General features: G+C 41.2%; 2 protein-coding genes across 2 annotated transcripts in view; one reads left to right on the forward strand and one right to left on the reverse strand.

Moving 5' to 3' along the window:
• The first annotated feature begins 3,332 nt into the window (after positions 1–3,332).
• The window catches only part of EIF1 (eukaryotic translation initiation factor 1), a 478,792-nt gene continuing 467,813 nt past the window's right edge, over positions 3,333–14,311 (forward strand). Inside the window, exon 1 of the mRNA XM_012765768.3 lies at positions 3,333–3,336. The gene's annotated coding sequence lies outside the window, so the exon portion shown is untranslated. The remainder of the gene's footprint in view (positions 3,337–14,311) is intronic.
• LOC105872208 (keratin, high-sulfur matrix protein, IIIA3A-like) lies at positions 4,327–4,716 on the reverse strand. The gene has a single exon (XM_075993912.1). The coding sequence runs from the start codon at positions 4,714–4,716 to the stop codon at positions 4,327–4,329; it is 390 nt and encodes a 129-aa protein (XP_075850027.1).

Genomic DNA, 14,311 nt, shown 5'->3' on the forward strand with positions numbered 1-14,311 from the left:
AGAGTTGGAAGGTAGGTTAAAGATAACATTGTTCAAGCATTGATGAAGGCCTTCAGATCAAATTTGCCTCTGAGTTGTGTTGTGTGTTGTTCGTTTATTTATTTTTTTTATACACTCTTTGGTCCACCATAGTCCTGATCCTTGAAGGCCTTTGAGTTTATGATCCATTATAGTCCATTATAGTTTTTGGTAGACCAGATTTATGAAATGATTTCTGCAAAGTCATATGGATAAAAGAGTGGCAAGGCTTTAAGAATGCCCCTGGTCTTTGCTTGACTATAAACACTGGTGAGTGACTTCTAGTCTTTTTCCATCTCTGAGTCACTCAAAATAGAGAACATGTGGCAGTAATTATTAATAATTCTATTCCATCTAGTGAAATAAAATAAGAGCTTACTTGATATATAGTTTAATATACTCTTCTTTGTTTTAGAACATATACAGTATGTATATATACATAGAAAACATGCCAGTATTAGGAATAGAAATATGTCTGTAAACTCACGGCTTTTGTTAATTAACAAAAGGACATAGTACTAAGACATCTTTGTTTTCTAAAATTACAGACGGTCAGAAACCTGCTTTTCCAAGTCACATCAATAAGAAGGGAACATCTCACTCTTGCCTAGGCAGGATCTAAGTTACTTTGACACAGAGAAAGAAGCAGCCTCAGTACCCAATCCAGGTGCAGAGTTTCAGACAAGAGACTTTCAGAAAACACCCCTCATTTGCCGTAACCAGGCAGTTTCCAATGAAAGAGAACCCCAAGTCTATGTCACAGCCCTGTGTGCAAAAGTGTTAATTCTTTTGCACACAGCCCTGTTTTGCTTTGATTGTACCCAAACACTACTTCACAGAATTTTGCCAGAACTCTACCATTCCTCAAAATCCTATAATAACATTTGTCTTCCTTTTGGTAGGATGCCCATGGTCCTCTGCTGTGTGGGCTTCCTTGCTGCCACACATTAATAAACCTAAGCTTGTTGGACAAGGGCTGCGTCCCTGGTCTTAACCACATGGGCATTTTTTTAGTCATATTATTCAAGTTCCACACATTCTGCAAGTGTGTAATCACCAGAGTGGAAACATGTAAATCTTAAGCACGGTGATAATAAATCGTGAGATTTTTGTGGTGGATTAAAAAACAATGTAGTGATGGTGACCTTTTGTGCCAGTGGGCCACATCCTCATCTGAAGAGTTTCATTAATTGTATTTTCTTAGGAAGGGACTTGGGGGCCACTGAATGTTGGGAAACCTTTTAAAATTCTGAAAACAAGAATATACATTCCCTGGGGAATTCATTCTCAGAAATAATCTTTAAAATATCTCCCAGTTATAAGAATCAGAAATGGGATGGGGAAGATTGAAGGGCAAGGGGCAGGAGGAGGATGGGGAAGACAAACAAGGGTTCAAATCCTTCCACCACTGGTTAGCAGTTGTCTAATTTAGAACAGATGACTTACACTCAGCTCTGTTTCCCCATCTATAAATCAGGCAGAGTCTTTGGTGCCTGCTCTTCTTCATAGGCTGGTTTTTCATAAAATCCATACAAACATGGAAGACAGAGGTGGATATAAGTAATTGAAAAGAGAAAATATTTTAGTTGGAAAAGACAGAAAAACTAAATCATCTGGGAACTGGTGGAATTTGTTTCTGGCATTAAAAAAAATAATTATCTCTTCTGCATAGTTTAGAATTAGATATTCGTCCGCCTAAAGTCAGGGAACACTAAGCCAGGTAATCTTTTGGGGGTCTACTGCAGCTTTTAGTTGTTTAATTCCCTTGAATGGTTTAGTGTGAAAGAATCTAACTATCAGATACATATATTTTGCCCAGCCCTTCTTTTCTCCTGAATGCTAAACTCCTATTCATAAACCCCATAATCCAGGATGCATTCCTACGGACTTGCAGGACCAATTTTTTAAAGATCCCTTCCATTCCAAGACAGCCTTAATCTGATGCCAAGTTGTTGTGTTTTTTGCCTTCTTTATTATTTGTTTCTGCCAGTGGATGTGGACTATCCTGAGAAAAAATTGCAGTTTAAGTGTGGTTAGTAAAGCCTTCCCCCAAATTCTTTCCCACTCGGGATGACTTGATATGACTTGACAGCCTATTTTCATACAGTGATGTTCAAATGCACTACAAGGAAGATAAATGAATGGTACTGGGCACTTACTAGAAGCCAGGCACTTTATACACATCAAAAGTCATAAAAGTCATCTAACTTTCCCAGCAATCTACATTGAGAAGTGTTAATTTTCCCATTTTGTAGGGAGGTTAATTTACGCTGATACTGAAATTTTTGCTTTAAATATCTACCTTTTAGAATTCTTGTTGGAAAGGCAATTACCTTCCAATTTAGTTAGATTCAATAAATAGAAATCAAGTGCCAACTATGCACTAAATATTGAGCTCAATTTGGGAGCTGAAATATATTAACTGTGGTCGCTTCCTTGGAGGCAGAACAATAGATAATTTCAGTACAATGCCTTATGGGGAGGGAAGTAAACTCAAGATGCTATTGGAACATGCTAGGGACATCTAACTTAGCCTGGTCTGTGTGTGCATTTGCATACATACATGCACGTTTGCATGCGTGTTGCAGGGGTTAGGACAGGACTACTGGAGAAGACTGAGACGAGTCTTGGAAAGGAATCAGAGTTAGATAGGTGAAGGAGGTGGAGGGAAAGGGTGGGTGAAAGAGTATTCCAGATATATGAAAGAACATGAGCAAAGACAAAGACATTTGGAACTGCAAACGTTCAATAACTATGAGAAGTTTAGGATTGCTTGAAGCAAAATTTAGTGGGGAGCGTTAGACATGGATCTGGAGAGATGTGCCAAGGACAGGCATCAGCGGGCCCAATGTGAACACATGTCCTACCCCCGTGGGCAATCTGAGGACTAGTCTAGCCCTACAGTGCCACCTTCAAATACTCATACTAGGATTGACAGCGCCTCTCTCTTTCCCTCTCCTATCTCCCTCATCATCTCCATTATCTTCCTCTTTGCTTCCTATTCATCGCCCTGGCTCCCCCTCCACATTTTCTTTAGTTTCCTGTCTCTTTCTTCTCATCTCTTTTATGCCGTTGTAATTTTATTCCACTCACGACAAACTCAAGGTGCTTTCTTTTTGCGCTTTCACTTAAAGGCATTTCTCCTATAAATCAATCCAGTCTAGCAGGTGCTGTTTCAATTTTATTACAGTATTCCCTCCCCCCCCTTTTTTTTTAATTTTTAGTGTTTTCATTATGGCTTGTTATGGTGCATATTCTTGGAAGGTTCCCAGGGCCACCCTTCTTAACCCCTCAAGGAGCTCAAATTTGGGTCTTCCTCTAAGATGATGGTCCTGAAATTCTGATGTGCATGAGAATCATATGGAAGTGATAATATGCACATTCTTGGACCCCATTCCCAGAGATTTTGATTTATTAGGCTTAAGTTGAGGCCTAAGAATGTGCATTTTAATAGGTATCCCAGGAGATTCTAATATGGGTGGTGTGTGGACCGTATTTTGGAAAACAGTACTATAGGGACTATGGTAAGAAGATACAATGTGCTGTGCTGTTGTGCCTACCGCCAGTGGCCATTCTGGGCTTGGCATGTGCTATTCCCATTCCTTCTACTCTTCTTCACCAATATAGTGTTTATTTTGTCTATCCCATCCAGGAGTGGGGAACCTGAGCCTTGGGGTCACATGCGACCCGCTGGATCCTTGAGTGCGGCCTTTGGACCGAATCCAAATTTTACAGGACAAATCCTTTAAAAGGGTCTGTGAAGTGTGGATTCAGTTGAGGGGCCACACTTGGGGATCTGAGGGCGACATGTGGCCTTGAGGCCGCAGGTTCCCCACGCCAGCATGGGATTTGTATGGATGAGGTTTTGCTTAGGTCTGGTTCCCTTATGTAGATTCTGAAATCCTACTCATGTGTGTACACTAACAAACATGCACTAACGAATGAATCGTGGAGCAGGGAAGTTTGCTATGCCAGGAAAAAGTAGTTTATTGACAACAGTATGCAACACATTGGAAAAGATACTGGGGAGGGTTTGAGTAGCCAAACCCATCAGAGCTCAGGATGGGTTTGCAAAGTCCACTCTGGGAATTTTTAAAGGTCCCAGATTTGCTACCTGTGATGACTTCTGCTGACTAGGCTGAGGGTGATGATGGCCAGCCGCTCATATCAGACTGCATCCACATGGTCAGATGTAAAAGTAACTATTGTCACCTTGTGAAAAAGAAAATCTATCCTTCTTTCAACCTGACCAAAACATCACATAAGTGTTTAGGCTCCAGTGTGTCGCTCTGGGGGACAGCGGGGGGCTCAGCAGCAGGGGGAGGTCCTGCAGGTGGTGCGGCAGGGGGCCGGCTGGCACCAGGGGGGCCGGCAGCAGGGAGACTGCACCAGGACAGGCTGGCAGCTGCTGGTGGCCCAGCAGCAGGGGCGGCAGACCACGGCCGTGCACGACGTGGGGCAGCAGGCGATGGGCCTGCAGCAGCCCTCCTGCAGGCCACAGGGGTCACAGCAGATGGGGCGGCGGCAGGGCTCACAGATGGGGCGCGTGCAGCGGGGCAGGAGGCTCACTGGGCGGCACACGGTGGTCTGGCAGGACACTGGGCGGCAGCAGCAGGGGTCGCGCCAGCAGCAGGGCTGGCAGCAGCCTCCCCCGCAGCTCAGGGAGGTGAAGCTGGGGCCGCAGCAGGAGCTGGTCATGGTGGAGTGTGGGGCTGGGCTGGGCTGGGCTGTTGAGAGGAGCTGGGTGTGCTCAGGTGTGATGTCCTCCTCCTGCTCTGGGCCCTTTATATACCCTGGCCGGGTGTGATGACCCTCTGGGACACAAGGTCATTTCCTTGTTAGTCCTCTGGCTAATTAAGTGAGAATTTAGCAATGAGTAATGGTAGTTTTGGTCACCCCTCACCTCATATCTATCCATGTGTGTACACCACAAATATTCTTCATTTTCTTTCATTGTTCATTCTTACCAAATTTAGACCTTGGATTCAATTCTGATGAATTTGCCTTTGAACTAATCTTTGCCTTTGCCTAACCCACAGGGGAGAAAAGAATGTGTTTTCTAAATTACATTAGTATCTCATCACTCTAAAGTTAGCATTTTATTCCTTGTCTTCAAAGACACAATTATCACCCAAACAGTGACTTGCCTTGTTAACACCCATGGGCATGACAGCAGCAGGTTAATAGCATCATTCTAGCACAGACCAGTAGCCATCTGCTTCCCAGGTATCTCCGTCTGTGACTCACTATAGGCAGGTGTGTGGATTTGCATGTAAGGAGGGACCACATGGAGCCCTGGATCCTGGTCACACTGGTCTAGTCACTCTCCCCTGAGTAGGACCTGGGCTTTGATGTCTCTGTTCACCTGGAATGCCCTCCTCATCCTTCCCACCCACACTCAACTTCCACCTGGATTGTAAAACCCTCTTCAAGGATCCATTGCAGTTTTTATCTTTGTAATTTATTGGGGATTGGTCGTGGCATGTGTAGAATCTGGGAAGGAGTTATGGAGAATATATAGGTCTATGCCCTGGTTTTACAGCTGAGGTGGTGAGGGTTTACCAAGGTCACAGATGAGGTCACAGAATGAGGTCTGAGGTCCAAGTCTCCTCATTCATCCCTACGTGGCTTCTACTATGGGTTTTATGCTTATTGGGTTCAGTAAACTGTGGTCTATGGATGGGGGAGAGAAGATGTATTAAAGTAGCAACATCCTTTTCTCATTTCAGCAGCAGCTTTAGAAGTGATATTGGAAGAGAATTAGGGAAATATTTTATCTCAATGACAGATACCCTGAAAGGGTCTCAGGACTTCTAGATGACTGTCCGTTCTGTGTTCCAGCCCCGTGGTTTCTCTCTGAGGATTGATAGAATTCACTTCTTGTTGACCTGCTTGTTTCTTTGATGTGAAGGTCAAGGTGTAGTCTGGTTTCCCTTGGTAACACATTGTGGAACTGTGAGATATGCCCTTGTCTAATTCCTCTGTGGTTATTTATTTGTACCTTCAGCATTACACATTACTCTTTATGATGAGTTCCATAAATGTACTTCTTACTTTTGAAGTAGATCTACATTTTTCCTTTGGATCTGGAAAAAAAATACTGTCCAATGGACCTCCACTAATTTTCTATGATCACTAAATGAAAACAGAGGACAAAAAGCTAGCAAAATACTACTCAGATGCTTTTTAGCTTTGATTTGTCCTGAAATTACCCCTCTCAAGTTGCAAGGGGCAAGTTTTTTGTTGTTGTCATGAGGTAATTAGTCCTGTTTTTCTTCAGAGGTACCATAGAAGATAGCGTAGATATGAATCATACCAAGCTCATTCTCTCTCTTTCCTCATGTCTAAGATTCCCTCTTGGTTCCTTTATAATATTAGTTTATTTTTTTACTGTACAAACTGAGTAATTTTCTGAGATAATTGGCTAGCATTACTTGTAATATTCTAGGCAAAATAATATGATTTGGTAGAAGAAGAATATTTTCTGATCCATTTAGAAATAACCTTTTCATTTATGAGGAACTTATGAAATTATCATTTACTGAGTACTTGGGATTTTCCAGAGACTGTAGCTAACAGACACTTTACATAACTTATCTGATTAATCATAATGATCAATTAAAGTAGTTATTATTATACCCACCTTATAGATGAGGGATCCAATGGTTAAAGGTTAATGATTTGCCCAAAGTCACACAGCTCTTAAATAAGAGAGTCTCAATTCAAATCCATGTATGTCTAACTTGTAAGCCTGTGGTTTAACAAATATGCCTACAGAAACCAATGAGATTCTCCTTCAATTTAACACAAATAGGTTTACTTCGTACTACCCATTAGAGCTTAATTTTATCTATAAAGCTAAAGATTTATTAACCTATCCCCTCCAGAAATTTATTAATATTTAAAATAAAATTAACCCTGTCATAAATCCTTGAGTGCTCCATATTTTTAATTTTCTTTGTAGGAAACTATGTGCTCATCTTTGCATACTGATTGGTGTATCCAGCTAGTTTCTCATTGTTTCATGGTTGGGTTAGGCAGCTATTGCTGCATAACAGGCAATCATAAACCCTCATAGCATACAACAAAAAGTATGTATTTCTTGGTCACATACTTGCAGGTCAGTTGGGGTTTTGCTGACTAAGAGTGGGCTTTCCTACCACCACAGTCCGTCTGACAACCAAGATAGCTATTAAGTGATTAATGCGTGAATAGGGTATACAACCTGGATACACTGGACAAAGAGATGTTTCTGGTCTTGGGTGGGACAGGGGAATGTGGCATGAAATTTTATCACTACTCAGAATGGCATGCAATTTAAAGTATATGCATTTTTATTTTTATTTATTTTTTTTTAATTTTAGCGTATTATGGGGGTACAAGTGTTAAGGTTACATATATTGCCCATGTCCCCCTTCCCCCTCGAGTAAGAGCTTCAAGTGTGTCTTATTTCTGGAATTTTCCATTTAATATTTACAGACTGCAGTTGACTGTGGGTAACTGAAACTGCGGAAAGTGAATCTGCAGATGAGGGGGCGACTGTTAAGGCAGATTCCAAATAAGTTATATAATGAGAGTATTTTATTATTTCAAGAAGACCTCATGACTGTGTGATTACAATCTGGGCAACATTTCTCTAAAGTCATCTGAAGAAACATGAAGCTTTCCAGTGATGTCTGAACAAATAATCTTAAACCTGATTGGTTCAATAATTTAGGGCCATTTCAGAGGCTGGTCATAGGCTAATCTCAATATAGGTAAAAAGATCAAGAGCAAGTGCGCCTACCAAAGGGCCATGTCATTTAAATTCAAATGCAGACACCAGTCTGGGAGATTCTAATTAAGATCTAACCCCAGCTGAGAACTACTCAGGGCTATGAACTGATTCCAATTTAAAAAATCCTTAAAAAGAGAAAATCAGTTTTGAAATTTCAGCTTTCCAGGGGTAATATATGTTAGAATGTTAAATGTGGAGACATTCGAATTATAAGGAAAATCTCAAGAGACCATACTCAGAAATATACTGTACCATCCAGGTGAAATACAATTCAATATGCGTTTCTTCTCAGACAAACTCAATGGGAAATAAAACCCACTTAGCGATGATAAATCCCAAAGTAGTATTTATCGAATGAAATGAATTGAGTACATTATAATTTTTATAAAATTTTCATAGGATATTTTTCTAGTTTCATTGATGTGAGCTTTTTATTTTAGAAATTTGGTTTTACCCTTTTTATTCCAAATCAAGGGCAATGGTATCAAAAGGTATAATGTGTTAAGGGTATGATGTGTTTTAATGAAGACATGCATTAAATCTGTCCTAGTTTAGGATATTAAGACAAATACATATGCATATGTGTGCACGCACACACACTTTTGTCTAATATCTTAAAATTACCTATAGTTGATATAGCATTTATTTTCAAAGTGATTTCAACATGGATTGCTCTTTCCTGTCTTAGTGTAAAATATAGTTGCCTAGTTACTGAGTAGAATGATTGTGAAAACAATAGCAAACAAAGCCAACAAATTTTTATGTGCAGAAAAGTTTATTAAAAAGCAGAGAAGTAACAAAACTTAAGAAATTCACTCTAGGAGAAAATATAAGACATAACTGGACCCCTGGTCTGACGGTTGAAATCAGTGCGAATGCAAGCCCTGCAGACAGTATCTACCTCTCTGGGAAGGATGATCTAGAGCCCCAAAGTGATAAGGAGAATGAGAATTTAGAGGATTGGAATAATTTCTTAGCTAGTGGATTACAGATTAATTTATATTTGGTGCCATCATTGGAAGGGAAAGAAAGCAAGAGAGGGACGTTAAGATGAACCAGAATGTTCTCACAGAGCCAGTGGGATGGTGATGGGCTCGTTGGAAACATGAGTCCATCCCATGGAGTGACGTCAACCAGACTCCATGTGTCCTAATGGTCGGCACAAAAGAAGGGTCTATGTCTGTGGGGACGGAGGTGAAGGAAGAGGTGGGCCTGGGGCGGCGGGCTCAGCAGCAAGAGGAGGCGCAGCACAGGGGGCGGGGGCAGGTGGAGATGACGCAGGTTGGGCGATAGCAAGAGGTGTGGCAGGAGACTTGGCCACAGACTGGACGCAGGCAGCAGCAGGGGCGGCAGCAAGGCTGGCGGCAGGTGAGCTGGCAGCAGGTGGGCTGGCAGCAGGTGGGCTGGCAGCACTGGGGCTGGCAGCAGTTGGGCACACAGCAGCTGGGGCGGCAGCAGCTAGAAATGCAGCAGCTGGGGCGGCAGCAGGTGGGCTGGCAGCACTGGGGCCTGCAGCAGCTGGACACACAGCAGCTGGGGCGGCAGCAGCTGGAGATGCAGCAGCTGGGGCGGCAGCAGGTGGGCTGGCAGCACACAGACTGGCAGCACTGGGGCCTGCAGCAGCTGGAGATGCAGCAGCTGGGGCGGCAGCAGGTAGTCCTGCAGCAGGTGGTCTGGCAACAGCTGGGTTGGCAGCAGGTCTCCTGGCCACAGCCCTGGTCAGAGCAGACAGAGCCACAAGAGTTAACCATGGTGTCAGAGGGTGGAGGTTCTGGGTAGATTTCTAGAAGAGTGAAGATCTTGAATTTGGAAGTCTTCTTGGCCATACCCCCTTTTATACCCTACTGAAGGACTGTTGTCACCACGTCATGATTTCCTTGTTATTATTTACCCTACTTGAAAACTTAATCATTTAATTATATAATTGTGTGTTTCTAGTTAAATACTCCAAAATAGAGAAAACAACACATTTCCTTTTCCTGGTGTGCTTCTGTGTTTCCAAGTGACACACTGTTACATTTCTTCCCTAGTGGGAGGCACCTTTGTCTCTGGCCTATGCCTGGTCTTTGACAAAGCACTGGTCACATGACTCTGACATATTGTTTTTGAGTATGATGTTTCCTCCATCTGTATGTTGCTCCCTACAAACCATGGAACACAGTTTTCACAATGCTAATGTATCTTTTGTTGTCAAAGAATGTTCTGGTCAGGTGAAACATTGGAAAGGAATTAGAAGGAAAAACTCATTTGAGGGAGGGTGTCCCATCTCTAGTGGGGCTGACTGTGATCCTGTGTGGGCATCTTGGATGGCCAGGGAGGTGGTCAGACCTCAAGGAGGTTTTATATTCTGTGTCAGATCTTATTCCATGGTCTGACGCACTTAGCAATATCTGATTGTTTCTAAATAGCAAAAAACACATTTTTCTGTATATCTTCCAAGATAGGCATTAAGAGTAGGAAGTTTTGATTTATCTTTTGATCACCAAAATCACACAATGGATATTTCACTTAAAGAAGCATTTGTTATATATAAACAAGATTTAAAATTACTAAGCCTTTGATAACTAATATGTATCCAAGATATTCCGTTGGGTACTCTAAGTGTAGAACAAATAAACCCTCTTCTCTTTCCTATAGGTAATTGAACAAAACAAATTTATAGGAAACACAGTTTAGTGAAAATTAAAGAAATTGTAATTATTTTTATTAAACAACCAAAATCAAAATGTATAGTATGTAGATAAATTCCATACACCCTCAGTGTATATGGTATCATTTATTAAGTGTTCACTATGTAGGAGGCATTGCACTCTTATATTTATTTTGTTTTGTATCTTTAATATAACCCTATGAAGTAGTGTGTATTCTTACTACTCTTTTAATGGAAGACTCAAAAGAAGCATGAAGAGCTTGGAACAAACAAACAAGCAAATAAACAAACAGCTTGTCCAAGATTAAAGAGAAAGTAAGCTTAATATGTCTTAATGTAGCCAAAGAAAACCGGTGGAAAATATAATTAGCAAGCCTTACCAAAGCTGTTCCCTCTTCTTGGAATGTTTCTTCTTTCTTGTTGGTTCTGCAAACTCCTACTCATTTGTCAAAACTCACTTAAAATACTTCCTCCTCAATGATAAGCTTCCCTGATAAATGACCCCATTTATGTATAATTATTTCTTGCATTGTGCTTGTAATTTGTCACATTCTACTGTATCATAGTTATTTACTTCTGTCATCCCCACCTGTGCAATGTAAATACCCCACCACTACCAGGCTATGATATTTATTTTGTTACCATGGTGCTCAGTACAGAGCAGGAGACAGAGGACACTGGTGATAAATGTTTGTGGAGTGAATGAAGGCTTTTGATGACATGGGGCATGTAATTATTCTATAAAAATATATGTCTTTTGACTTCTGGAGAAAAGAGAGGAAAACATTCCAAACAACGGATCATAGTTCCATTTGAGGACAACGACCTTTATTTATGTAACATGTCACCCGATAAATAACATATGTGGAAAGTTGCAGAAATTAAGATTCAATTTATAGAATTAGACTTGTTTACACATGAATACTGTGCTTAACATACATGCCTATCCTCATGCATGAAAAAGATAGGAAGAAGGTGAACACCAAATGATAACCCTGACTCTTCTTTATTTCCTGACTTCCAAGCTTTATTCTTATTGCTAGAAATAATTACTGTTACCAGTTTGATATCAATAAGCCAAAAATATTTGCTGAACATCCATTGTCTTAGCTTGAACTCTCCCCAGTGCAGACCCTGAGACAAGGACCAGATGGAGTGCAAATAGTTTACTTGGGTGGGTTGGGGTGATCCAAGGAAGCACAGGAATGGAAGAAAAACCCAACTATTTTTGTATTAACCATGGTGTTAGCACTGTGGGCAACTGAGGAACAACCATGAGGACATACCTCAGGCTGGAGGCATTTGGCCACCGTGATTGTATGCTTAGAAAACCGTAGAAAATCAACTGAATATTAGTTCTAACTGTGAGGTCAGATAAAAGATGAATTTATAGAAATCAATAGGTTTCTTATACACTAGCAGTAATCCTCTATAAACATAATGGAAAAAATGTGCTCACAATTCTCAACAATAAATATAAAATTATGTAAGTAAATCTGCCAAGCAATATACTTGGCCTGTATGGAGGAAAGGATTAAAGACATAAAATGATGTTTGAATACATGTCAGAACAAGAAATGTACAACTAATGCCAGGTTTGTGAAAAAATATATACATGTGTTACATATGCATTTAACAAGGATGTATCTCGACTTGTAACAATCAGTCTTGAACGAGATTGATAAAGATGAGTGATGGGGAGGGGCTATAGGCCGGGTTGGCTGGTGGAGGGGTGATTGGTAGTGGAAAGTATGGATGAAGAAGTAGTTGGTTTACCGCCACTCGTGTCAGCTCTTGTAGGCGGCGCTGGAGGAACCAGGCCAATTGGTCGACTGGCGTCCGGTGGAGGTCCTGGTCCGAGGTCTGGAAGACTCGAGGGGACGGCGTGACCAAGGCCCTGAGGCAGGCCGGCGCAGCCAAGACTCCCCTCCCGGGTTTCGGCACCAAATGTAAGGTTTTTCGGCGGTGGCGAAAAGAAAAGAGACACAGAAAGAGAAAGAGTGGGGGCCAAACCACGTAGCTTTATTATACACTCGTGGATGAGGTTCTGGGGCCCCAAGAGCGGGGGGCCCCAGAAGTCGCCTCAATTAATCACTTTTGATGTCTTTGTAAACTTTTGAGTTAGAGGAACCCCTTCCAGAATTGTTAATCAAAGGAAAGTAACTGGATATTTGTGCTAAACTTCTAATTGCTCAGAGGGAACAGATGAGGGGGAGCAGCCAAGATGACCAACTAGAGACATCGCTTGTCAGATCATCCCACTGGAAGGTAGAATATTGCACTCAGGAGAGCAAAACGGAGTTGCAGCCCAGGTGTGGATTACAGGGGGAGGCAACAGAGAAGCCTGAGGACCCAACACAAAAAACGGTGAAGCTGAGAAAGAAGATAGAAGACAGTGGCTGGACCAAAGCCAGCGAGGCTCAGAGCCCAGCGAAAGGGAACTACTCGATGATTCAGAAGGCTTTGGGGGATGATGCAATGAAGGAAGCACAAATAAGAGTGCAGCACAAATGCTTCAAAGAGGGTCGAGAATCTGTTGAAAGTGATCCACGTTCTGGAAGGCCTGCAACAAGCAGAACACCTGAGAATGTCGCATGTGTACAGGTTAGGTTAAGAGATGCTGGAAGAACTGCGGGAGGTCCCAAGGTGCCTACTTTGAAGGGAACTGAGGCGTCATTGTCCTATATACAATGTTTCTTGTATCTTGTATCATCTTCAATAAATGTCCTTATTTTTCCTGTTATATGGCTGGATACCTTCTGGACAGATCTCTTATGTTCCCATAGGGTAGTGAAATCTGTTACATATACCCAAGCTATTTACAAATGCAAACCGCATCTATTTCAACATATCTTCTATTTATTCCATAACAATCCAATAATCCATTTTAAGGGTAAACTATACATACCCATCCTTGTATATAATCTAAATCCTTTTAGCTGAAGGAAAATTCTTTTTTGCCTCAAGATCTCACTTAGATCATCTGAGTACTGAACTTTATGCAAACACAATAGCTACTGTGGACAGTTAATGTTTTAAATAAATAGGTCACCTTTACAAATGTCAAAGTGTTATTAATCATTTTGAGGCTAGGAACAATGTAAGAAAAGGTGATTGCTGTTAAGAATGTTTGAGTTGTAGGAGATCTCTGCTACCATAGAATTTACCATTTTTTATGGTCCCCAGAAGCTAAAACCTTTCCTGTATTTGTGGATTTCCCCAATCATAAAAGCTGAAAATTCAAATCATCCTGCATTCTTTGTAATTAGGGCCTGGACATAAGACCTATGCCCTGCTAGTCACACCTGATGGTACTGGATTTTCGTTGGCAAGAAGATGACATGAACAGGTGGAGAACAGAAAGAACGGTCTTGCTGTAATATTCCTGCAAGCTGAAGTTCCCTGCTCAACTTTGACAAGGGTTCTGGTAGCTGATGTTCCAGTTCTTGGATACTGGCTGTGCTTTTTCCTACCTGACCACATTTTTCTGGCTGTGTAAGTCTACCCCAAGTTTTCTACCTCTCTTGGAGCATCTGCAAACTATCCAATCTGCTTTTAATAAATTCTTTTTCTGTAACTTGCAGCAATAAACTCTGATTAATAAAAAAAAAAAAAGATGAGTGACAAGGAACTTGCCATTTGTCCCATATTCTTTTGTACTGTTTAAATTTTTAAAGAGCATGAATTTATTTATGACTGGTATAAAAATCCTGAAAAAAGAATAAATGTGATTTATATAAAATTCAGAATTTTCTCTGTGGATTATGTTAAACGTGTTTTCTGCTATTCCATTCTGTTACTGCTGCAATTCTGTCATGCACCAAAAGATTAAAAGTACATTTCAGTCCATCATTGCAGCTTTAATA

The sequence above is a fragment of the Microcebus murinus genome, chromosome 18 (assembly GCF_040939455.1).
Source record: "Microcebus murinus isolate Inina chromosome 18, M.murinus_Inina_mat1.0, whole genome shotgun sequence".
NCBI lineage: Eukaryota > Metazoa > Chordata > Mammalia > Primates > Cheirogaleidae > Microcebus > Microcebus murinus.